Raw genomic sequence first — 24,699 nt, 5'->3', positions numbered from 1 at the left:
TTCTCTGTTTGTTGATTCATGGTCAAAATTTGAATTAATGAATCAAAATAGTGAATAGATGATAGATGAATAAATAAATAAAGCTCAGGTATTGATAAATAATCAAAGCAAGGGCATACCGGGGCTTATAACTAAGAAGAATTCTGAATACCTTCACTTCCACTTTAATAAAACCTTACTTTTCACTCAAACTTTATATGGGATTCCATACAAAATTTAAGTAAGAGGTAAAGTGAAAGTAAAAGTAAAGTAAAAGATAGATAAAATCAATTTCTTGAATAAGTAACTGATTAAACTGATTGAACTGAATAAATTGAATGAAGTAAACTGAAACTGAACTGAAACTGCTTGCTCAACTAACTAAAAGAACAAAAGGAATTGACCTCTTATTTATAGCTGAATAGCCATATTGATTTTCCGAGGCTTTCCGCGATCATATGAAAAACACATGAAAGTAAATAAATGAATAAATTCCTATTGAACAGGAACAATAGGATGAATAGAAGAAGATTGTTCCAGGCCGTTTTCCCCACTGAGGGGTCACCGGAACTCGGAAATCCACTCCGCGAACTGGCTAACCTGAGGCAGCGAACTGGAGAGCCTGAGGTGGCGAACTAGCGAGCCTGAGGCTACCAACTGGCTATATAGTTGACACGGTTTTATATAATATTTTTTAATTAAATTATTTATTTAATATTCTGTTTAAAATAAAAATAGCTAAATTTATTGTTTCAGACTAAATAAATAAGAATAGTCCTGAATTAATTAATAAACTTTTTATTTTAGAAGTAATTAGAACTCCGGATTTTTTTATATATAGATTTTATTCTGATTAGTAAACTGGTAAATAATTAATAATTAAATCTTTAATATTAGTCTAAATTAGAAAGATGCTGAGGTTCCGGTTCTAGTTAGAATAAAATTTTTTAAAAATTATTTTATATTAATTAATAATTAATTAAATTATATTAATTATTAATTCTGATATATTTAATTTGGAAGTTAGGGCTTGCTTTAAATAAAATTTCAAATAGAAATAATAAAAATAGCTGATATATTTCTTTTTATTAATTTTATTTAATAAATAAATTAAGTCCTAATAAATTAATTTAAATACTTAATTTTTTTTATTAAATCTCTGTTTTAAAATCTGCCTTTCTGATTGACTGACTTTATAAGTAGAATACTTTCCGATTGGGACTAGTTTTAAAGAAGAATTAATAATATTAATTTTTTAAATTAATTTACTAAAATAATTTAAAGCTTTCTGATTTAGATATTTTAGTTTATTATACTATTCTTTAACTGTTTTAAAGATTATATATAGGTGTTTAAACAGTTTAATTAGCTTTTTATTAATAATAATAGCTATTGTTGAATTAGGTAATTGTTTCTATTAAATATCAAATAATTTATTAATATTTTTAATTTAATAAACTAGCGTGTTATTAGCTTTTTTTAGATATTTATCTTTTCTATTTAGAAATAGTTTCTTTCTGGCTGCGATTGAGGCTGAGAGAATATTTATATAAAATCCTAATATATAAACTATTTTTTTAAATTTAAAATATAAATCTTTTTTTTAAATAAGTAGAACGGAAAATAACTGTTTTATATCTTTATATAACCAATTAAATATTATTAATCTTTACTATTTTACTTTTTTTTAATAGAAGTAAATTTAATAAAAAAGTTTAATAAATTGCAGATATAGCTATCAAAAGCAGTATTAAAAGCCTATTAAAATAAATAGTATATTAATAAATTTTCTAAATAAAAAGTCTGTTTATTAATTATTAAGATAATCTTTGGTTGATCAGTTGATTTATTATTAAATAAAAAAAATATTTAATAAGCTTAGCTGTATTAATTAAATAAATATCTTAATTTTAGACTATTTTTAAAAGCTTTTTTAAAGTGGTTTAGGACTTTCTCTTCGGATTTCTAATAAGAATCTCGGAGATTCTTATTAATATAGAAACAGTTATTAAAATTATAAAATCTATTATTTTTTTCTGAATTATATAAATAAGATCGATTTTTATTTCTATAATTTTTATTTATTAATTTATTTCTTTTTTAAAAAAGTTTGTTTTGATTTATTAGATTGGCTCTAGAAGGTAGTCTGACTGATTCAGTCTATTAATTTAATAGATTATTTAATTTAGAAATTTAAACAAATCTAGTTATATATTCGACGGGTGATTTTAAAAAACTTAGAAAGTTCTTTCTTTTTTATTTTATAGTTAATTAATCTGGTCTGCTATTTTACTATAAAATTTCCTATTATTTTTTAAATTAATTTAAAAAAGTTATATATTATTTAAATTAGATTAGATATCTTACTTAGCTTTAATTCTACCGCTTCTAAATAGACTAATTTCTACTGATTTATATAATTTTTAATAAAATCCTTTATTTCTAACCGGAGCTTGGTATATTTATTAATAATTTTTCTTATTTAAAACTGATTAGTAGGGGCAATCCTAGCTTTTAGGACTTTTAAAATCAAATAAGATTTTTTCTTATTAAATATAGTATATTAATTTTGCCTGCTTAATATAAAATTAATTAATTAATTTAATAAGACTAGTTCCGAAGTGGTTGTTTTCTATTTTTTAAACCGGTAGTAATAGTTCTGCTTGATTTTCTGATATAATAAACAATTAAATTTACTAAAATCTGAAATAGAAGTAGTATATTAATTGATTTAGTAGATTAAAGATAAAACAGACTTTTTAAAATAAATAGACTTAATTAGTAGATCTGGGTCCACCAGCTTTTATATATTCTTATTAATAGCAAATAATCGGATCTGATTAATCTAAAGATACTAATCAGATTAATTATTTAAAATAATACTTTTCTCTGTTTGTTAATTTATGGTTAAAATTTGAATAAAACAATTAAAATAGTGAATAAATAAATAAATGAATAAATGAATAAAGCTTAGATATTGATGAATAATCAAAGTAAGAATATAATTAGGTTTATAATTAAAAAGAATTCTGAATATCTTTACTTCTACTTTAATAAAATCTTACTTTTTATTTAAATTTTATATAGGATTCCATACAAAATTTAAGTAAAGGATAAAGTGAAAGTAAAAGTAAAGTAAAAGATAGATAAAATCAATTTCTTGAATAAGTAACTGATTAAACTGATTGAATAAAAAAACTGAAACTGCTTGCTCAACTAACTAAAAGAACAATAGGAATTGACCTTTTATTTATAGCTGAATAGCCATATTAATTTTCCGAGGCTTTCCGCGATCATATGAAAAACACATGAAAGTAAACAAATGAATAAATTTCTATTGAACAGGAACAATAGGATGAATAGAAGAAGATTGTTTCAGACCGTTTTCCCTATTGAGGGGTCACCGGAACTCGGAAATCCACTCCGCGAACTGGCTAACCTGAGGCAGCGAACTGGAGAGCCTGAGGTGGCGAACTAGCGAGCCTGAGGCTACCAACTGGCTATATAGTTGACAACAGATAAAATAGCTTTTTAGTTATTTCTTCTTATTCTAAGGCATGTTTCGATTAGCATAATCCATCCGTCCCGTAATATAAGATTCCGACTGATATTATCTTTTAATATAAAAAATAAAATATTTAAATATATATAAATCTTTCTAATAAGATATTTAAATTTAGTGAAAAAAAACAGTAAAATTATAAATTTTTAATTTTAAATAATATAGCTCGTTTCGGGCGGTACGGATATAGTTTAAATTACTAAATAAATATTCAAATAATAATAAAAAATTAATAAAATTATTTAGAATACAGTTTTTGTTAATATAAAATTAAATCTAAATATATAAAATTCTTTTGACAGCTGATAATATATAATTTCCGAGCGGTAATAAAAATATAATAATCAATATTAATATTTATTTTTTTAATTTAAAAAAGAAATTAATAAAAACTAATACAGTTATCTTTAAACTTCTTAAAATCAGATATATATTTAAAAAAAGAATAAAAATAGAAGATTTAAAATTAATGAATATAATTACTTTGATTAAAGCAGCTGTAATATTTTTGATAATAAAAATAAATTTCAAAATCTATATTAAAATATTTATTATAGAAATAATAATCTAAATAGCTTTAGTATATTTACATTAAACTTAATCTTTTTTTTAAAAACTATTTCTTGAACTGTATTTATCTTTATAAACTAGCGGTTTAGATTAGGTTTTTTTTAAATTTAATCTCTTTAATATAATAATAAGATATTTTATACTATTATAATATATTAGACTTCGGTACAAACAGTCTTTATATTTATAATATACTAATATAACTTATTATAATAATTATACTACTATTCTAAATATTTATTAATATATTAAATAAATTCTTTTAAACTATTTAGTATTATTAAAAATTACAGTATTGCTGATATTTTATCAGACTATTATTTTTCAAAAAAAATTATATAATATTAAAATATAAACTAAATTGATAAATACTAACTAAAGTAGTAATAATAATAAAATTAATTAAAAACTTTTTAATAATAATTTTTCTATTTTTCAACTAATTATTTAGTCAGATTATTTCTAGATTTATAGATCAGATATAGCTCGAAGAGCTATAAACTAAATTAAAAATAAATAAAAAATTGAAAAAATTATATATTATATAGAAAACAGTTAGAAAGAATAATAAGCCGTCAGAATATTTAGAATATATAAAATAGTCTGAATAGGCTAGATAGACTAGATATTTTAAATAGACTGGGTATCTTAGGTCTGTACTGTGATATTATAAGTAATAGAAAAAGTTTCTAATTTTAAATTACTATCTAAATATAATAGTTACAATAATATATTATATTTTATAAATAACTAAAAAAATTAGAATTATAACATAAAAATAGACTAATTAAATATAGAGTAAGTATAAATATTAATTTTAAGACTAATTCTTACTATTCTAATAATCTAATAAGATTCTAAAAATTAAATATTAAGAAATTAAAAGTTATTAATATTGAAACTTTTATATAAGAAATACAAAGATAAGCCATCTTTAATCTGTTATATTTCTGTAGGTTATTTATAACACATAACTACTTCGGATTTTTAAATACTGTAAACTTCCTAATCAAAAAGTACTACGAGCAGAAACAGCTGTTATTTAAATAATTAATTTAATAATAAATAGAATAGTTCTTCTTTTTAAAATTTAATTAAAAGCCCCAGAAACCCCGATAAATAATAATTATAAAAAAAGCCATAGAATACTAAGAAATTATAAGATATCAAATGTTAAAAAGCTTTTTTCAAAAGTTTTCTATATCTAATATATTTCAGTCCGTCGATAGTAGGTATAAGATAATTGTATAGTAAAGCCCAGCAGGACTTTGTAATTATATAGAATGGTAACAAACTGCTTAAAATAAGTTGGTGTCAGACAGTTTTATTCCCACCCAAAATAGAGTCGGAGAAAAGCACTGAGCGTTTAGCACAGATGATCGAAGTGCATCCTTACTATGGACATGATTCTAGAGAGTCATACCTCGTCGAGTACAAGGGGCTAAGGTCAAATGATCTGCCAAACTGCTGGCAGGACGAAGGTTGCTCCCACCATACTATCCGAGCAGTGTAGCCTGAGCTGGGACTCCCGCCGCTGTCTGTTAGACTTGTCCCTAGCCAAGTGTTGCACAGTACCACTCTGGTAGGATTGCGCAACCAGGTGGAAAGCACCACTTCAGCCAGATTGGCAGTGGCGGTGGGTTGATTGGCAACTGCGATAGAGGGTACCATAAAAGTCATCCCAAGCCCCAGGACGTTCAAGCTGAGTTCAACTCCTGACCAACTCGCTATTCTTACATCACCGCACTTCCTAAGACACTCTTTCTATTCTTATTACTACTACTATGAAGACATTCAGGCTATTGTTATATGTTCCATTTACTACAGCCCTTGCAACCAAGAGAGCCTCTGTCTCTCCTGTATGCCCCTCTTTCCTGGTGAATCACATCCTGAGAATGGCTAACACACAGTCTTTCCTAGGAAACATTCGCATCACAAATCACTATATCCGGTCTCCTCGAAGGCACGCAGATACTCCAAGACTTTGCCTATGCCTACCCGCAACGCAATCGAGTCTTCGGTGGCGCCGCCCACAATGACACGCTGGACTACATCTGCCGCGAGCTCAACGCGACGGGAGCCTACGACCTCCACCGCCAGCCCCAAATTCATACCTGGACGAAACACAATCAATCGGTGACTACAGCTGAGGGCCAGACTCTCATCGCGTATAGCATGACCCACAGCCCAAGCACGAACGTCACCGCCGAGCTGGCCCTCGTCCCCCAACTCGGCTGCAGCGCTGAAGACTACAACACTTCAGCAGTGGGAAAGATCCTCCTCACGCGCCGGGGCGGCTGTGCCTTCGGCCACAAATCTACCCTCGCCGCGGCCGCCAACGCCGCAGGCCTCATAATCTACAACAACGTCGCCGGCCCGCTGCACGGCTCCTTGGGCAGCCCTAACACCACGACTCCCTTTGCCCCAACCGTGGGAATCAGCCTCCTCGATGGCCAGCGCCTCCTGCGCAGCATCACGCCCAACGCCACCTCCTCCAACACAACAACCCCCATTCCATCCCCACGGTTAACCCTCTACATCCACACCCAATCCGCCCCACGCCTGACCTACAACCTGATCGCGCAGACCAAAGCCGGCAACGCAAGCAACGTGATCACGGTAGGCAGCCACACCGACTCCGTGGACGCCGGCCCCGGCATCAACGACAACGGCTCCGGCACCATCGGCTGTCTAGCCATCGCCCGCGCTCTTGCCTTGTCGTCATCTCGCCCCTTAATCCGCAACGCAGTACGCTTCCTCTTCTTCACAGCCGAGGAATTCGGGCTCCTGGGCAGCACCTACTACATCAATAATTCGTCGCCCACCAACCTCACGCACATCCGCCTGTATTTGAACTTCGATATGATCGCCTCCCCCAACTACGCGTACATGATCTACGACGGTGATGGCTCCCGGTACAATGTCTCCGGCCCGCCGGGGTCGGAACACATCCAGCACACGTTACAGGAATACTTCGAGCGGCGGAATGTGTCCTACCGCGCGACGCCATTCAACGGGCGCTCGGATTATCGGGCATTCATCCGGAAAGGCATCCCTGCAGGAGGGCTGTTCACCGGGGCCGACGGGATCAAGACGCAGCGGGACGCGGAGCTGTTTCGGGGGCGGGTCGGGGTGGCGTATGATCCTAATTATCATGGGGCTGGGGATACGGTGGCGAATTTGGATCAGGAAGCTTTTCTGATGAATGCGCGGGCGGCGGCGTTTGTGGTGGCGAGGTATGCCGGGGATCTGGAGGGGATTCCGGAGCGGCGAGGTACCAGTTCGATGGTAGAGGGGTTTGTGGGCGATGGGAGGGAGGTACTAAGGCGGTCTGGAGATAGGGGAGTGGAGAAGGTGTATATGAGTGAGTTGGGGAGCTTTCAAGATGTGGTTGTTCTTTGATTGATGTGTATCGTTTGTCGGGTTTGAGGTGGTGGATGGGCTGAGACTGGGTATCGCGCAGAATGCGTTGTCTTGGATGAATGATGAACTGTCTATTTGATGTTGTACGGTGCTTTATTTCTAATGAGAGATTCTTTTATCTCCACATCATTCAAAACATGCGTACGGTACATGTATATCGTCACCTTCATCAGAATTCCTCACACATCGCCCAACTCCCCTGAACACCCCAACGCCACCATCCCATCACCCTCTTTCCCTAACTAGACAACAACACACCCAGGGAGTCACCGCGCCGCCTTGGGCGGGTAGGACTTGCCCTCCCGCTCGACCTTGGGCGTGCAAGTGCACCGCTCACTCTCGGGGATGGCGTCCATGACCGAGGGGATGTGCGCGCCGCAGCCCCACCAGGAGGTTTTTTCTGTCTTTGTCAGTTTATCTCCCTCATACTAGACACTCCGGGGACATACGGCAAGTAGAGCAAGTGGCCTTCATACACATGATGACGGTAGTAGATGTAGGATCTTTATCTTTTGATTTTGAAAAGGGATAGGTTTTGGAGGCTGGTTTGGTGGTGTTGGTGGATGAACCAGCAGAAAAGTGGGGGATTTTAACTATCGCGTATGGCGCTGCTTAGTCATGTTGGGGATGGTCGGCGATTCTTCCGGGGTTTAGTTCTGGGTTATCGTGGTCGGCGAGGTCGGTGGGTCGGAGGGGTTCGGGATGTACGTTGAACCAGATTTTGGGGGAGGTTGGGTCTTATCTTTGAGAGGGTGTATTGAAATTATCAAAGAAGGCACGAGTGCTCACTGGGACAGTATGATGGTTGCCATTTTTACTGGTGTGATTGTTGTCGGGAGCGGTGGTGCTGCCATCGCCACATGGTCGGTGGCTACAGTATATCCTGTCTGGCGAGGTTTCCATCGGTTTCTAGACTATAGATGACTGCATTTCCAGTGAATTTGCCAGTTGCGGCGCTGAGGTACATATTTGAGAGCAGGACCAAGCAGTGTCATTAATCGTGAGACCATACAGGAGTGAATCTATCTATCTATCTATCGGAGGAAACAATCTACAACTTCCCCTGCCGCTCGGCGGGCGCACAGCACGCCACGGGCTCCGGGTGCAGCGTCGACTGGTTGAACGTCTGGTTCGAGGCCGGCACGTCCAGCGCGGGGTTCTTGGTGAAGAAGCCGTCCGGGCGCAGCATGACGCTGACGCGCTCCATCGGCATGACGGGGAAATCTTCGATGCGGGGGTTATGCGTGAGGCCGAAGGCTGTTCCGTCGATTAGTTTTCATCCTTGTTGCAGCCAGAGTGGAGGTTGTTTGCGCGGGGGAATGGGGGAAAGGCCGCAAGTGCCAGGGTTACTACTCACTATGCCACAGCACCAGATCCTCATTCTCCACCACCTCGTTCCGCTGCACCCACTTGTCCACGCCCTGGGAGTCGGCGCTCTGGTTCGTGAACTCGCCGGCCGCGTACAGCTCGTCGTCGCGATACCGCGTCACCCAGATGGGCTTGGTGCCGAAGCGGGCGCGCTTGACCCCGTACGACTTGGGGCTGGCCAGGAGCATCTGGCTCGGCGAGGTCTGCAGCTTGTAGGCGACGGGCTTGTAGGTGATCGGGTTGACGCACGCGTCGTTCCGGATCTTGAACACCCGGTGGCGCGCGACGTCCGTCTCCGCCGTGCCGCTGCGCTGCAGCACCGTCTGCTCGGTCGTGTACCCGACGAGCCACGGGTTGTTCGCGTCCTCCGGGAGCGGCACGCTGTCCTCGTAGTAGACCGTGTTGGTGAAGCCGTCGAGCGCCGGGTCGATGCGGAAGGAGAACAGGTGCTGGTGGAAGGGCGCCATCACCCCGGGCCCCACGTTGGTGCCCCACGGCACCGTCGTGCCGGGCATCGCGTTGTCGAACGGCACCGTCGACAGGATCCCCGTCGCCCGCACCTCCAGCTCGATGTTCGCCGCCTGGTCGAAGATGAACGCGAAGATGTACTCGTAGTTGGCCACCGTGCAGATCATCTGGATCACCAGCTGGCGGTTGCGCACCACGGTTGCTGCGTTCGTCCGGTAGTTGGTGTGTTTGTGCTGCAGCCCGTTGTCCTGCTCGTGCAGGCAGATCACGTTCTTCAGGAGCAGCGGCTGGCCTTTTGAGTCGGCCCGGTAGCCGTCGAAGTACTTGATGTGGCCGAGGCAGTCGCAGCCCAGGGAGAGTTGGTTCGCCGTAATGCCGAAGCCGACGTCGCCCACGTCGAAGGCTTGTTTGCGGTGGTAGGGGGCGCGCGGGTCTGGGGTGCGAGTTAGTGCTCGTCTTGGGCATCCTGGGGGGGAATGGCGACAGCCGCAGGACACAGCTAAAATCAAGGCTTACCTCCGTAAGGGACGGTCATCTCCGACACGGACAGTCGGTAAAACAAGTTGCGTCCATCATAGGTGGTGTTGTACACGACCAAGCCCTCGCGGCTGTTAAACCCCACGCGGAATCGCCACTTCTGCCACGACACCACATTCCCCTGGACGGTAAAAGATGGCCCCTCGGGCTGCTGCACAATGTATGGCTTCAGATCCGTCCGCAAGGGCTCGTCCAGCAGCTCGTGCGCATACTGGATGGTTTGCACGGGCTTCCACGGTTGCGTCTCGGTCGTTGTTGCATCGACGCCGCCAGGCAGGAAATCAATCCGGACCAGCTCGTGGGTAATGCCATCGAACACGGGAGAGAACTTGCAAGGAGTGGAATAGTGGTTGTTCTGCGGGTGGTTCGTGGCCACTATGTACATGTAACACTGGAACAACCGGCGGGTTTCTTGAGGATCGTCCCTCCCATAGATCCAGGGATCGTTGCAGACCGTCACGCCAGCGGGAAGCTGCAACTTGGCCACCTCCGCCTGTACCGCGGGGTGATTCAAGCACAATCGCTCGATCTCCTCCAACTCGTCGGCGTCCACAGGGGCCTGGGGCGAGGAGGTCAGTCAGCAGTGAGAACAGGCGGCAGGGGATGTTTAATACCGGCAACATACCTGGACATCCTTCGGCAATTCCTTGGCAAAGACGATAGAGCGGGTGCCCGCGTTCAACAGGGCTTTCAGAAAAGCACCGGTGTCCAAGCGGTGGAAGAGGACCTGTAGCAACCGCGTCGGCTTGGGAGGCAATGGCTTTCCCAGACGCTCTGCCTCGATATATGGAACGACCTCGCTCTTGATTGGCTCCTGGATATCAATCTTCTTGTACCGGAGCTTGACGCCGGGGAAAGCAGCCTCTACCAACTTGGTGGCAAGGACGATTTCCGCCGGGTTGATAGGGTCAAAGGGGTGTGGGCCGGAGGCTGCCATTGTGTCTGCGGGATTGCAAGAGAAGAACCTTCTCCTTCGCGTCTAAATTGGGGGAGACGGAAGCAGCGAGACGGAGGATTTAAGTAGTAGGATAGACCGTATCTCTCCCCGCCTCTTTGTTTCACAGAGAGTTTCCAGACACTGCAGATTATCAGCAATCCCGATCCCGGCATTTGCCTCCCTTCCAAGGCTATCTTCTGATTGGATAGTTGGACCGACTCGGCGTATCTTTGGCCACATCAGGACTAGTGTGAGATAAGGGATCGATCTCTGCTTATGTCAGTCTCCAGACTCGCCCGATAAGATTGGCGGTGATGGGCGAGTTCCAACAGTCGGTAAGAAGTAGTGTCAAATGCTGTGGACTTGGCATTGAAGATGAAATCCAGAAGGCCTTCTGTTCGAACTGGTTGCATGGTGGTTGGATGTTAGAGTCCAAGTTGCCCCACCTGTCACTCCTAGTTATGCAATTTCTACCAACAATCCGGGGATTTCTCACGATAACAGCCTATTTGGGTAATTTTGGTCTGTTTACAACCATATCTGGACTGAATTTTGTTCAGCATCTTCCCATAGTGTGCTTAAGCGAAATAGCAATCTTCATGTGATGGAACAAACTCTCAAGATTGACAGATAAAGGTGTAGGCAGAAACACAACTAATGGAGAACCGCGCAAGCGAAGTCTCTCAACACAGTGATCACTCACGTATTCCTCAAGTTCCTGGTGAGACAAATAAACTCTAAGAGACACAATAGATTACCATCAAGGCCTCATGAGGAACGTGGTGCCCAGCACCAAAGCGATCACGACCCCGGTCAAGACCGCAGCGCCCACCCGGTCAGCGGCAGTGATGGGTCTAAGCGCACTGGGGTCCCTGGCCTTATCCGAGGTTGTGGTGCCCGCCGCCCCATCCCCCTTGCTGGAGCCCCCCGTCTTGTGGGTAAGGGGCCCCGCCACCGACTCGACGAGCAGGGTCTGGATCGCTTCCAGCGCCGACATCTGCTGTCCCACCCCTTTGGTCCCATCGTAGACCCCCGTTGTCCACTTCATTCCACAGTACGTCCCGGTCGCGCCTCCCACACATTGGGCGGCCGCCGCCCGCGCGGTCGGTCGGAGACGGCCCAGGATGAGATCGTGCGTGAAGGGCGCCATTTTGACAGTGTCGGCCATCCACCGGAACAGATACGCCTTGAAGGAGAATTGATCCACCTGGCAGGTGTCCCAGTTCTCGCACGCGGACTCGTAGAACACGTTCTTCGCTGTCTCGTTTTCGGAGAGGAAGATATCCTGGGCCTCCAGCAGCCCCATGATTCGGTGTCGCCAGGTCTCATCGCCGTTAGTCTGCAAGATGAGGAGTAGTTAGTAAGAGTCATCTGGTTCTTGGCATCTGCGAACAGCCGAGGACAGAGAAATAAAAGAATTAGCGGGAGAGGACAAATCACAACGTACGTAGTTCCACATATGCGCCGCCCCAAGCAGGAAGACTCCGTTATTGTACGTCCACTCCACATGATTGAGATCCGAACAGTTGTTTCCTTCGCTAGTGCCGTCGTAGACCTCGAAGTGGGGCCCGATCAGTCCAACTCTCGAGGACCAGTCCCATGCCTTGTTGGCCCAGTCCGCATAGGTGCTGTTTCCGGTGTACCTTGCCAGTCGGGCGGCGATGTTGAAGAAGCATCCGTTTGAGATCGCGTTGCGGTAGGTATAGCCACTGTTGAAGGCGTAGATCTGCCACTTCAAGCCTCCGCCGCATTTGGTGAGGTCCCAGCGCGCGGCCTGCTGGTTAAAGACTGCCTGCGCCAGGGCCAGCCACGAAGGTTGATCGCCCGGGGGATTCGGGTAGTTGTTTTCTGCAGCCTGCAGCGCTGTGAACGCCCAGAAGGCCTGGTCGTCGTTCCCCTCGGTGCGGGTCTGGTTGCTGGGCATGAAGTCGCGTTTCTCTCCAGCCTGGTGCAGGATGGCTTGCGTGGTGATTGCATTGTAGGTGTCGTCGCCGGTGTAGGTCCAGTAGTTGACCAGCGTGCCGAAGAACGCGCCCGCTTCCCACCAGTAGTACGGATCAGGGAGGTTACCAGGGACGTCGCCGGTGTGGTTGCCGCTGTAAAAGCTCACGAGATCCCAGGCGAGCTGGCGCGCGACGTGTTTGATATTTGCTGGGATGGTTTGCGGAGTCAGTCGCGTGGCAACAAATGAGTCGTCTTGGCGAAGCTTTCTGATTACCCACCAGGATCGTCGATGTTGAGGTCGACCGCGCTCGCTTTGAAGCAGGGGCACGTCAACACCAGGCTGAGGATGAGAACCCACGCGAGGTTGAGTATATGTGTGCCTTGCATCTTGAGCTATATGTTTAATCCGTTCTTCTCGAAGACACCAGTTGAACCTGTTGATGAACACACTCTGTCATGGTGGTGGGAAAGAGGAAACGACAAGTTCCATCCGGTGTGAAGTAGAGGAAAGGTTTCTGTCAAAAGTAGGCGCGTCACCCTCACACGTCCATCATCACACATTCACTTCTTCCCCTGTCTTTTGGGTGTGTTACTAGTCTGTCCAGACATTCTGAGTAATTCACCGCCTATCAACCTTCACAAAGGCGCAGCACAGCCAGCTCTGTGTTAGAAACCAAACTCTGAGGCAGCAACATCGGCGCCTGAAGGCCATGAAATCAGGTCCAAAAATGGCATAATGTTGGCGTGCTGTGTTCTTTGCGAACAATCAACTGATGGCTTCCACTGCTTGTGAGTTGAACAAACAACACGCAAGAACTGAGGGTCAAACAGAGTGCCTAATGTCCTAAATTAGATGATCACAAACAGGTGTAGTCAACATCATCTGTCCTCCGTGTACTTTATTTCTGGATAGACTCCGTTGATCGCCTGAGCCAAATGTAAGAATGGTGGAAATGGCCTCGGGCCAGGCACCGCATCGCAGTTGGGAAGATTACATCATTTCAGCCACCAGATCCAGCCCGGGCCGTTGCCTTGGCACTCTTGACTGCGAATTGGAGTGCAGCCCTATGCAAAAGACAGATTTTCCCACGAGACTCCCAAGCAAGATCGTCATTGGTTGTGTCATAATCATCTGGGCTATCAGGAATCCCCCCTTGGCCATGGCAGCATTTTGTCGGTGGTAAGCGTTGATTTGTTGGAGGGAGTTGCGGAAACTCGCTCCATTTTCAGCCCTATGATGCACCCGCGCCTGATGTCATCGAATCTCTCTCCCCTCAAAGTCCTTTTAAACTCTTGAACCACACCACTCCCTCCTCCACTCTTCCTAAAATTCCAACCTTTACACCTTCAACAAAGAGACCTGGTCTTTAATACTATACCCTAGCTAAACTAAACCACTCAATCCATCAACATAATCTCTAACCGCTCACAATGGCCAACACAGTGTATGTCTCCGCGCCGCCCTCCCCGACGCATCCCCACTGAGACAAAGATCGTCAAGCTAACACCCTTCATACAGCGGTTGCTGCGAAATCATCATCGCTTTCTTCCTCCCCTTCGTCGGTGTCTTCATGCGCACAGGCTGCAGCTGCGATCTGCTCATCAACATCTGTCTCTGCATCCTGGGTTGGCTGCCTGGTGTCATCCACGCCTAGTATGTTCACACTTTTTCCTTTTTCGCTAAAGAACAATTTCCCAGCTAACACACCTCGCAGCTACATTCTGGCTAACAAATAGATCATCGCGCTATTGATTCATTCTTCATGCGTCGGTCGGGACATTCGTACAATTTTTGGGGACACGGGCGCAACTTCGGCGTATACCATCTTAACCGTAATGATTGAGGGTCGCGGATGTGTGATATTTTGTATAATACTGAGCAGTAATGATTATGAGACTTTGAATGTGCGATACGATTTTACCTCTTCTTTGCTTGGCTCCTAGGCAGCAGTTTTCGGTGTGCGGGCCAAGGCGGTGGTTGGGCGGCGGGATTTCGCAAGAATCTCGACATGGGCGGCGGAAGTTGGCCGAGACTTCTGGAGGGTCTTGGTGATACTGCAGAGATAGCGGCTTGTCATGGCGAGTTCGGTGTCGAGACTGTCACCAGACCGCGCTAGATTTGAGGCAGGTTCCACTCTATATTGCTGGTCCAACTGAGGTTTCTCCTGTACTTCAGCCACGTCATCGCCAGCTCTCGTCGCAATTGAGTCCGCTGCCTGTATACACCAGTATGGCTACTTGCGTGAGACGTAAGAAATCACAGACCCCTAAAAGTCCTTTCTAACCGAAATTCCTAGATATGGCTCGTCCTCGATCGGACTTGTGGGCGGCCATGTGCATAGCTTAGTCAGCCTGCATAAAGAGCCTTCTCATGCGTCATCTTTTAGCACTGGGCTTTTCTGCATGCATTAATTGGGATAGAATGTGCAGAAGGGCTCAAGACTACTAGCTAAGCTCTGAATTGTGAACCACAGTGACGAAGGCTAGCTTGCGGTGGCCGAGGCGTGGCGGTAGGGCTCCTAATCCGAGAAGTACGAGGCCTCTTACTTTACAATCTATGTACAAACCATCGCAGCCTAGCTGTTTCAAAAGTCGACTGAAGTCAGGCTTAGAGAGAAAGTGCCTTGCTCCAAAGAGTCACTCAGACAGGCTATTCCTGAATCAGATAGGCCTGCTTACTATTCTCGAGAAATTAATATAAATTCCGCCGAGCGACCCCTCAAAACTCCGGCTGGATCGGAAACCTGTCTCACCAGCTAAGCACCTACTGTATGAATATCGCATATCGACCAACATCTTCAAGAACATCTCCCGCCCGCCAGCAGAAATCATGACATTCGCTCAATTTCTCAAACTCCCTCCAGAGCTCCGCCACTACATCTGGCGCCTCACCCTCCCCGACCAAGTCCGGCCAGGAGTGCTATTTCCGTACAACGAAGGTGAGTTTGGCCATGACGATTACCTTTTCGCGCGCATGGACCCAGTGAGCGCACGACTACCCCATCTGCTGGTCAACAAGGAGGCAAATGGCACGGCGCGCTCGTGGGCCCGCAAACTCGGCCTCAAGATTCACTTCCGCCCAGACATCGGGACCGGGTCGCCCGTCGTCACCCACCACTTCGACCCGAACCGTGACACTCTCTATCTTCACGCAACGCAACTCGACAGCTTTTGCATCGACCCGCTCGACCGACGGGTGGAGCAGCTGCCCAGAAAGCGGATGCCTATCCGTGACGGGGAGGGCCACCCCCGCATCGCCATATCCAGCATGTCGCTTCACTTGGAGCCCCGCGCGCTGGAGAAAGTCTGGTGGTGCTTCCCGCGGCTGGAGCGAGTTTATATCATTCTCAATCCGCCTAGTCTGAAATCTGCGGAGGATGGGTGGGAGATTCTGCCGCAGGGGAGGTTCCTCACGTATAGGGCGGAAGGCGGGGGATTTGAGTGGAGTGAGGAGGGGGAGTGCGAGTGGCTTTGTGGGGAGATCCTCTATGGCCGGGTGCAGGAGGCGGCCAGGAAGCTTACCGGGTCATTAGTCGCTGCGGGGGTCCAGCGGTTTGAGATTCGACCTGTCTCGGTCGTCAAGCGGGGGAAGGGGTTGTCGGAGGTCGCAAGGTAAACATTCCTCTTCCATGCATCAGGATCAAACATCCCAGAATTGCTACGGGTCGTAGGGCCTGCTTTGGCAACTGATGGCCACCAGGTGCTAATGATTGAGTTTAACAGAGTAGGGTACGAGTCGACAGCAATTACCCATGATTCCCCACGTCCTTTCTCGCCCCGAAAACTCATGCGATATTATGTCTGACGCGGGCTATTGAAGTTTGGGGTGGGAGGTAAGGACTACTGATTTCGCGACTACAAGGGTCGATCTGTATGGGACTGCCTGTTTGACGCCTAATTTTGAGCCGACTTGGGCGCGACGGCAAGCGGGAGGCGAAGAACAGAGAAGACTGATATGTTGAAGAAGAGGGGGTATCTCGCACGTAAGTAAACTCCCCTGTGCCCATAATTGAATCTAAACCTGCATGAAAGCCAGAACTCTGGAAACCACTACTACCCTGCCAGCCATTAACGTTGTAAACGAACCGAGACCACCGCCAGCTTAGGTGGTATCCCCAATGGGACTACCAAGGGACAACCCTCCAAGATCCTTCAACGCCGTCGCGGTTTGGTCGCGGGTACTATAAAGATCGGCATGAAGGAAAAAGGCTTGCGGGCATTATCTCCATGGTGCGACATTTGTTGAATCTCAACCTTCAGCTCCTTCAGCTGCGGCATGTCAACTTTGTGAGCCTGGAGGGCCTCGATTTTGAACTCCAAATCGACCAGGAATTTGCGTCGTTCGAGGAGCTGGGGCGCGGCGCTATACGTTTTGAAAGTCATATTTCGTGCTGGTATAAGAGGATAGCGAGACTAGCGAGCATCGTAGAGCACTAGCGAGCATCGTAGAGCACCAGCGTGAGTGGGTAGAGTCCCCGCCGATTTGTTTAGGGGTCGGCGCGACGGTTGCCCGGCGACACGTCAAGGCAGCCTGTCTTCTCTTGGCTTTTGGCTTACGGTCCGAGGCGGAGACTTGAAGCACAACATGGCCTCTTTCTGAAATGCAGTGATCATATTGATTCCAAGCTGTCTCTTTTCTTTCTCTTCTGATCTTCCAACAACACAAACGAGGCAAACCCTAGCATTCTCCAACCAGGCTCAATGTATCCCACTCAAACCATTCCAAAGCCTGAAAAGAGCCACCTTCAGCATGGCGGAATCAGAGCCTCCGGATCGCATCGCTAGATATGATACATCTCACCCTCACACTAGCACGCAACATCCTTTGAAATATGCAGAATACTCTCTACCTCATCTCTGAGAGTTCTTCCCAAACTACACCCACTTGCTACCCTACAAGTCTATCATAAAGGATTGGACCGCATTGATCCTTCTGCGCGTCGCCTCCTTGCTATTGACATGCACCACCCCCAAGATAGAGCCTTGTATCCTTGCCCGCCTCCAACTCGTTCAGCGACCCAAATACGTGAACTCATCCCGGATTTCCGCATCACGCCCAGTCGACGGCGCGCGGGTGAATCCTTGCTGCACCACTTGGTTCACCAACTCCACCATGAGCCCGAGGTCCTCCAGCTCGACAAAGTGCACGTGATGACAGTCCGCGTAGCGGAGATAGATCCAGGGGAACTTCCGCAGGGATTAAGGCGCAGAGACGCTGCGTCCGCTCCAGGATGCCCTCCATGACTGGGGAGAAGTGGGCGCAGAAGAAGGGATCCGGCAGGCGGCTCCGCTCGCATTCCATGGCGGTGGTCTCGAAGCAGGAATCCCACCGCAGCGGGAGATCGGCGGCGGGGAGTTGTTGTACTCATTACAATGGACTGTATGGCCTCGACCATGTGCACTGCTCGTGGAGGGGGTCCGGCTGCGTGTGGAACTCTGATCGAGCTATGGCCAATCCCGCAGTTCAAGGGCAGGAGCAGCGAGACCTGGAAGCGGACCCTTTGTGGGATGATGTCTTGGTCTCAGAGCTGGCAGAAGGTGCGATAAAACCCGAATGCGACCGTGTCGTACCTGGTGGGGTTGATGTCTGCGGAGGCCGGGATGATCGGCGGGGAGGGTATCCACGCCCGTGCCGCGGAGGGGGTCACCAAGGGAGGGTGGCCTGCTGGAAGCAGGGAGACTGCCACCGGATGTGTCCCGATCGTCCTCTTCGTATACCTTCCTGGGAGTCACCGCGAATACAGGCCTTTGACAAACCCCTTCACCGGATCGAAGAACTTACTGGGTAAATGACAGGCGTTCTTGGGCTGCAACTAAAGACCCGCATAAGTACACATGGGGCTCTGGTCCCACGCAGTTGAATCGCTGCGTATGAGTGTCTCGGCCGACAGATGGGTCGATTGCTACTACTCGAGAATTACTCATGTATGACTGCATGGCACGGGCCTTTATCTAAATCCCGTCGTCTTTCGCTACCATCTTGGATCAAGAACTCGGAATACCAGACTGTTACATGGGACTCTCTGTTGCCTCGGGTCTTTTTGAAAAACGTGTTCAACGTGACGACTTGCAGACCTTTGCAAGGCACATGAACTTGAGCATATTTCGGCACAAGATCTAAGCATCCCGATACTTTTGGCAGGGATAGAACTGTTAAGAGTACCTAGCACCTTCTTGATATCCGCATTCCGAGCCTTATGCCGCGGCAATTAAATGAATAGTACTTGACATTTGCGTGTATATGAAACAAAGAAAGCCATTATACATACTTGCAAGTGCTTAGGTGAGGGGGTTCACGAGTACTAGGTAAGTTGTAACTTGAACTGCCATTGTGGTTCTTGGAAAGTGTTTGCACCTACTGCACCTGACACTCCGTGAGTAACACCGTGGTTGGTCCCAGTTGTCTACCCATTCTGCCCGCGAAAATTGTGCCAGGTGCCCAGTGGGTGGTGGTGGTGGCGTGGCCTGACCATCCCGGGCAATGTCTACGAAAGAGCAAGAGTGGTTAGGAAGGCGGTGCATTGGAGCGCGGGTGGCGCTTGGCTTGGTTTGTTTGGTTTGTTCTCCTCCCCACGGTGCGGCAGAGCCTCGGCTAAAGAAAAAGGCGGTAAAAGATCGAATTGATGGAATCATCACGTGACTCACACGCTCGCTAGACCTACCCCGGCAGAAAACTGCTCCGGAGAGAACAAGTGCCCCGAGTCCCCAGGAAAATCCTTGCTGATACGGTGGCTCTGTTCCAGAGAACGTCATTGGGGTTGGTGGCAAATGCTGTCGTAATGTCTGGATGAACCGATGGAGAGTCTAGAACCACTAACCAGACTGCAGCATACGCCAGTCTGTGGCCCACTGGTCCCCGTTCCAAGCTCCACCTGCGGGGTTTTTTTGCGTTTTGACTCCAGGGCATCAGGAACAAACGTATGTGCCTGGTGTACCTTGCACAAAACCCCCGCCATGATTCGCCGCTGAACCAGGCAACCGTGGGTGCCAGGATCTAGAATTTTAGAATTTTGTGCCTGTCTTCAAAGTTTGACACGTTTAACACTTTTGTTTTACATGTCGCCTTTGGAGACAGCTGACACATCGCGCCTGACGCAGCCGCCTTCGTTTCCGGGCTCCACCATGAGATAGGTATAAAGCTGCCCTTCGTGGCACTGCTATCTGCTCTCTCACAACCATCCTCTCCTTTGAAGGTTCTTTACCAATCCACTCTACTTTCGCTACTGAGGTTGATCCTCGTGCATTCCTTTCGTGTGAATTGTCTGCTGTCTGTTGATCAGAACTACCTTCTCTCTTCATCACATCACATTCTTCCGCAGTCGGTCTCTATCCAACCAAGAAGAATCACATCAATCTTTCACAATGATGTTCACCAAGATCTCTCTTGCTGTCACCTTTGCTCTCGCGGCCTCCGCGCTTCCCCAGCCGCTGCAGTCGAGCACCACTAGCTCCGCAACCGCCACCTCGAGCAGCAGCAGCGCTAGCGCCAGCTCCTCTTCTTCCACCAGCGGCGGTGGCAGTGTCTCCATCGTCAACAACATGAACAGCACTGTCTACCTCTGGTCCACCGCCACCGACACCGGCTCCAGCAGCATGCAGTCCCTGTCGTCCGGTGGCGGCAGCTACTCCGAGAACTGGCAGAAAACCTCCGACGGCGGCGTCTCGATCAAGCTGTCCACCACCCAGGACGAGAGCAGCGTCCTGCAGTTCGAGTACACCAGCGACGGCGAGACCCTCTACTGGGACCTATCCTCCATCAACCTGGACAAGGACTCCGCCTTCGTCACCGCGGGCTTCTCCGCCACTCCCTCGGACTCGAGCTGCAGCTCCGTCACCTGCTCCGCCGGCGACTCGGATTGCTCCGCCTCCTACCAGCAGCCCGACGACACCGATACCAACAGCTGCACGACTTCGTCGGGCATTACTCTCACTTTGGGCTAAGCCCGGAGAATCATTCTTTGGGGAACTTCCCCGCCCGGACCGAGCGTCCTAGCGATGCTGTCCGGTGGGCTCGCGTCTCGATGAAGTTGAAGGCCCGCGGGGCAGGCCATGATGCACTTTTATGAACTATACCTGCTTTACGAACTGTTTATAGACTTCGAGATGATAGACTAGAATAGAAATGTCTTGTTTGCTTTCCACTTTGTCCATGCTAAGGTCTGACAAAAACATGTTTGTCTTGAGTAATCACCCTAGTCACCCGAGTAAAACTCGACACCGTAGTTGGCCAGCTGTGCTAAATAACATAACTGGAGCATTTGTTTTCAGTTGATATACACATTTTTCCTGAAGAGGCAATCATCAAAAGTTTCTTCTGATCCTCGGCATGCCAACAAAACAGATGCTCCGAATCACACGTACGGCTCGATGTGCTCGGTCACGTCAAATTGCAAAGGCTGCGCTGTCCGAAGAAATCAACCACCGATCCGCCATCATACCCTTCACAGGTAACAAGCATATAGAACAACATGCTCACTTGAACATCGCGCGAACCTCGTCGCGATGCTTGTCCAGATAATCCGCGAATCTTGTCAAGCGAATCGGGTACTTCTCGAGGGCCGTGTAATCGACCTGGTAGCCCACCTCATTCGTCCACAGTTGGGCGTAGAATCTGGGATCCCTCTGGGCCAAGGCTTTCGCTTCCTCCTCACCGTAGAATTCCAGCTCAACCTCCTCCCCGCTGACCCTGCACAGCTCCTGCACGATCTGCGCCGGCGTGAGCGACTCGACCCCCAAGTCGATCTCGTGGGTGTGGAAGGCTCGCGGGTCGGTGAGGGCCGCCGCCGCGAACCTGCCCACGTCCTCGGCTGCCAGCACCGTCATCGCCGTCTCGGGCTTGTAGGCCGTCCGAAAGGCCCGTTGCTGGATCAGCTCCGGGAACATGTACGCCGCCGTCGGCGCGTGGTAGTTGTGCATGAGGAAGGCGGGCCGCAGGATCGTCCAGTGTTGCAGTCCCGAGGCGCGCACCATGGCCTCGATGCCGGCTTTGTTCTCCCAGTACCACCGCAGCGGGTACTCGGGGCCCCAGTTGGGGAACGATTCGTGCTGTCCGGTCATCGCCACGCCCGAGTAGACGATGCTGGTCACGGTGCCGGATGCGATCGCCGCGTCGAGGATGTTCTTGGCATGCACCACCTCGCATCGGGGGTCGGACAGCGTGGGCGACACATTCAGGAAGACGGCCGTCGCGCCCTCCATCGCTGCTTTCAGGGCGAAGAGCTTGTCATAGTCGCCGGGGAAGAGTCGCACGCCGAGGCGCTGGAGCTCCACGGCTGACTTGGAGGACGGGTCCCGGGCAAGTGCGTGTACTTGGACTCCGGCAGTAACGAGCTCGCGCGCTGTGGCACCGCCTTGTTTGCCGGTTGCTCCACTCACGAATGCGATGACTTGCGACATGTTTTATGTTTGTTGAGAGAAAAGATATGGAGAAAGAAGGTGGTGGGAACGCGATCTTGCTTCTGTCGAAAGGAGCATGAGTGGAAGACAATCGGTGCACTTTATATATGTTCTCAGGGAGACCGTGTTCTGAACTGCCGCTGCACCCCTAACATGATTCATCCCCGTTCTACCGGAAGTGGTAGGCAGCTCGAAGATGTGGATCGTGTTCGATGAGCTCTAAAGACACTCCGAGGGACTCGGAGGTCACTACCTCAGGGCTACTAGATATGCCTTCCAAGTTCAGTGGCTTGTTCTCACCCATTCATTCGCCCGTTTTGCCGGGGCACGGCTAGGCTAGCCTTGATTCGGTAACCAGCTCGACGGCACTGCAGACTAGTCCGGATTCAGCAGCGGCGAAGATTACAAAGCAGTGGCGGTGGGCATGGCAAACCTACAGTAGAATACCTTACTGAATTCTGAGTACTCTGCAGAACCAAAACTCGACCAGCTTGAAGTCTTCCAACTATTTTATTAACCTGCCTAGCAAAATGGTACCGTGCGCTACGTAACATGGTCTACCGTGGCAAGCCCAGTAAAGCGTGCTGGGAATGTCGAGTTGAAAGAAGAAAGGTATTTTACCATCTAGTCTGACGCCTTGACTCGTTAGCTTAGTTAACATAATCGGTAAGCGGGCGGAACGCGCAAGCGAGTAGAACGCCCAACTCGTAATTCTGCTTTATATACAAATTTAAAGTCAAATATCAACCTTTTTACACCATTCAAATCGCCTCTTTTTAATATTTTACTCTCGCTGGACACCATGTCCGTATATAATCAACTTTATTATATAAAAAACAGCGAGGTGGCGCGCGGCGGCGAGGCTGTTCCTCACCGGCCGCAGAATCAGACTATTAAATTTTTAAGATTTTATCTTCCTCACAAGCCCGGCGAAAAAGCTGTATAACTTTATAAACTATAGCTTCTTCGAGGCCTGTTAATTAGCAATTACTTTATTTTTTCTTCTTAATCTGACGTTCGTCTGCAGTTTGTAAATCGCAATTTTTCTATTTAAACAAAACTGTCAACGCGATTTTACAGCCTTTAATAATATATAATAATACAGTTCTTATTAACTCCGGAGGACTTTTTATATATTTATACAGTAATCTTTTAATTGTAGTTTTATACTTCTTCAATTATCTCGTATTTTTAGGCGTTTTTAGTATAGAAGAAGTAGTAGTTTAACTTTTAATAGAAATAATTTTTTATAGACTATATATTAGCTTTCCGAGCATCTCGTCCGGCTGGAAAGATACCAAGCCGGAAGCTGAAAAGACGTTCTGTATAGATAATTTTTTAAAAATAAATTCTCAGACTTTAAAAAATATATTTAAAAAATTAATTTTATTAATATAGTAGATTTTTTAATAAATTAGCTGTTTAATCATACCGCCGTATGCCTTTTTTAACAGCGCGAAGCAGACAACATCTAAAAACTGATAAAAATATAAAAAATATAAAGACATACAGATAGAAATAATACTATTCTAACTACAGATTTTATTAAAACGAAGTATTAAATAAAAATTATATTTATTAAAAATCAAAAGGCTATATTTTCCGACTTACTGTTTTTTAATTAAAAAAATAAAGTAGTATTTAAATTAATACAATCCGATCTTATTACTCGTCCAACTGTTTAATAAAATATTAATTTTTTAAAAATAAAATATATTATCTTCATACCAGACCTTTATATATATCTTTTTTTTAATAATAATATACAGAGGCAGGACCCAGTCCGAGATGTTAATATACTTAATTAATATTATCTATTTATAATTTTTAAACTATATAAAAAATAATTTATTTATATAGTTAGATTTTATTACTATCTTAGCAGTAGCTACCAAGCCTATAGCAAATTCAATTTTATTAAAATTATAAATATCTTTATCTGTAATTCTGTTTTTTAATATAATATTTTAAATACAGTTAAACTATTTTTTAATAAGCCTCGGATCTTCGCAGAGGGCTCTTTTATAATCATATCAGCAAAAAAAACATATTTTTAAAAAATTATAATATTTAATAAAATTATATATCTATTTCTATTCTATTAAAATCTTATCCGATGCCTCCAGCGAGGCTCCTCGTTTCCGGATCAGTATAAACGCTTTTTTATAAATATAGAAAGGCCTGGGGGAAAGTTCTTATATATTTAAAAAAAAAACCACTGTTCCAACGTCTCTTCTGGAAGAGTTAATTTACACAAATTAGCACGTATATCGCTTTATAATTTAACTTCTTTAACGCGGTTTTAGAAGATAGTTTACAGAATATTAAAAATACGCGCTGCTTCTCGCAATAACGGAATTTAATTATTCTTTAAAGTCTTAATAGCTAAGAGGATCCTGCCTTCTTGTTCTGATGGTTGATTTCGTTGATTAAAAGCCTTATATTTTAGTAGAATGCGGAAATCACGAGTTGGGCGTTCCACTCGCTTGCGCGTTCCGCCCGCTTACCGATTACG

The 24,699-nt window shown here is 45.6% G+C and overlaps 8 protein-coding genes across 8 annotated transcripts; 4 read left to right on the top strand and 4 right to left on the bottom strand.

The window, feature by feature from the left end:
• Positions 1-5,895: 5,895 nt before the first annotated feature.
• Positions 5,896-7,613, top strand: ASPACDRAFT_55587 (uncharacterized protein; the record flags this gene model as incomplete). Its single annotated transcript, XM_020203018.1, has 3 exons — positions 5,896-5,970; positions 6,032-7,399; positions 7,542-7,613. The coding sequence occupies 3 exons, from the start codon at positions 5,896-5,898 to the stop codon at positions 7,611-7,613; spliced, it is 1,515 nt and encodes a 504-aa protein (XP_020051119.1).
• A 4-nt stretch (positions 7,614-7,617) lies between these two features.
• ASPACDRAFT_82412 (uncharacterized protein) lies at positions 7,618-8,088 on the bottom strand. Its single transcript, XM_020206090.1, has 2 exons — positions 7,984-8,088; positions 7,618-7,934 (listed from the first exon to the last, which is right to left on the bottom strand). Exons 1-2 carry the CDS (start codon positions 8,012-8,014, stop codon positions 7,801-7,803), a joined length of 165 nt encoding a protein of 54 aa, XP_020051118.1. The 5' UTR covers positions 8,015-8,088; the 3' UTR covers positions 7,618-7,800.
• Positions 8,089-8,574: 486 nt separating this feature from the next.
• On the bottom strand, positions 8,575-10,869 carry ASPACDRAFT_82411 (copper amine oxidase). The gene is made up of 4 exons (XM_020206089.1): positions 10,533-10,869; positions 9,887-10,466; positions 8,892-9,803; positions 8,575-8,791 (listed from the first exon to the last, which is right to left on the bottom strand). The coding sequence occupies exons 1-4, from the start codon at positions 10,842-10,844 to the stop codon at positions 8,586-8,588; spliced, it is 2,010 nt and encodes a 669-aa protein (XP_020051117.1). The 5' UTR covers positions 10,845-10,869; the 3' UTR covers positions 8,575-8,585.
• Positions 10,870-11,408: 539 nt separating this feature from the next.
• ASPACDRAFT_1908723 (glycoside hydrolase family 76 protein) lies at positions 11,409-13,666 on the bottom strand. Its single transcript, XM_020198866.1, has 3 exons — positions 13,067-13,666; positions 12,292-13,040; positions 11,409-12,183 (listed from the first exon to the last, which is right to left on the bottom strand). Exons 1-3 carry the CDS (start codon positions 13,173-13,175, stop codon positions 11,605-11,607), a joined length of 1,437 nt encoding a protein of 478 aa, XP_020051116.1. The 5' UTR covers positions 13,176-13,666; the 3' UTR covers positions 11,409-11,604.
• Positions 13,667-14,124: 458 nt separating this feature from the next.
• ASPACDRAFT_82410 (YqaE/Pmp3 family membrane protein) lies at positions 14,125-14,698 on the top strand. Its single transcript, XM_020206088.1, has 3 exons — positions 14,125-14,233; positions 14,308-14,442; positions 14,504-14,698. The coding sequence occupies exons 1-3, from the start codon at positions 14,220-14,222 to the stop codon at positions 14,523-14,525; spliced, it is 171 nt and encodes a 56-aa protein (XP_020051115.1). The 5' UTR covers positions 14,125-14,219; the 3' UTR covers positions 14,526-14,698.
• Positions 14,699-15,618: 920 nt separating this feature from the next.
• On the top strand, positions 15,619-16,404 carry ASPACDRAFT_48470 (2EXR domain-containing protein; the record flags this gene model as incomplete). The annotated part of the gene is made up of 1 exon (XM_020202139.1): positions 15,619-16,404. One exon carries the CDS (start codon positions 15,619-15,621, stop codon positions 16,402-16,404), a length of 786 nt encoding a protein of 261 aa, XP_020051114.1.
• A 3,322-nt stretch (positions 16,405-19,726) lies between these two features.
• On the top strand, positions 19,727-20,972 carry ASPACDRAFT_127929 (uncharacterized protein). The gene has a single exon (XM_020197085.1). It carries the CDS (start codon positions 20,151-20,153, stop codon positions 20,727-20,729), a length of 579 nt encoding a protein of 192 aa, XP_020051113.1. The 5' UTR covers positions 19,727-20,150; the 3' UTR covers positions 20,730-20,972.
• A 288-nt stretch (positions 20,973-21,260) lies between these two features.
• Positions 21,261-22,184, bottom strand: ASPACDRAFT_64927 (uncharacterized protein; the record flags this gene model as incomplete). Its single annotated transcript, XM_020204054.1, has 1 exon — positions 21,261-22,184. One exon carries the CDS (start codon positions 22,182-22,184, stop codon positions 21,261-21,263), a length of 924 nt encoding a protein of 307 aa, XP_020051112.1.
• Positions 22,185-24,699: the final 2,515 nt, after the last annotated feature.

Source organism: Aspergillus aculeatus (genome assembly GCF_001890905.1).
Source record: "Aspergillus aculeatus ATCC 16872 unplaced genomic scaffold ASPACscaffold_24, whole genome shotgun sequence".
Lineage (NCBI taxonomy): Eukaryota > Fungi > Ascomycota > Eurotiomycetes > Eurotiales > Aspergillaceae > Aspergillus > Aspergillus aculeatus.
Note: the sequence above shows the minus strand (reverse complement) of the source record. Positions and strands in the feature narration are given on the sequence as shown.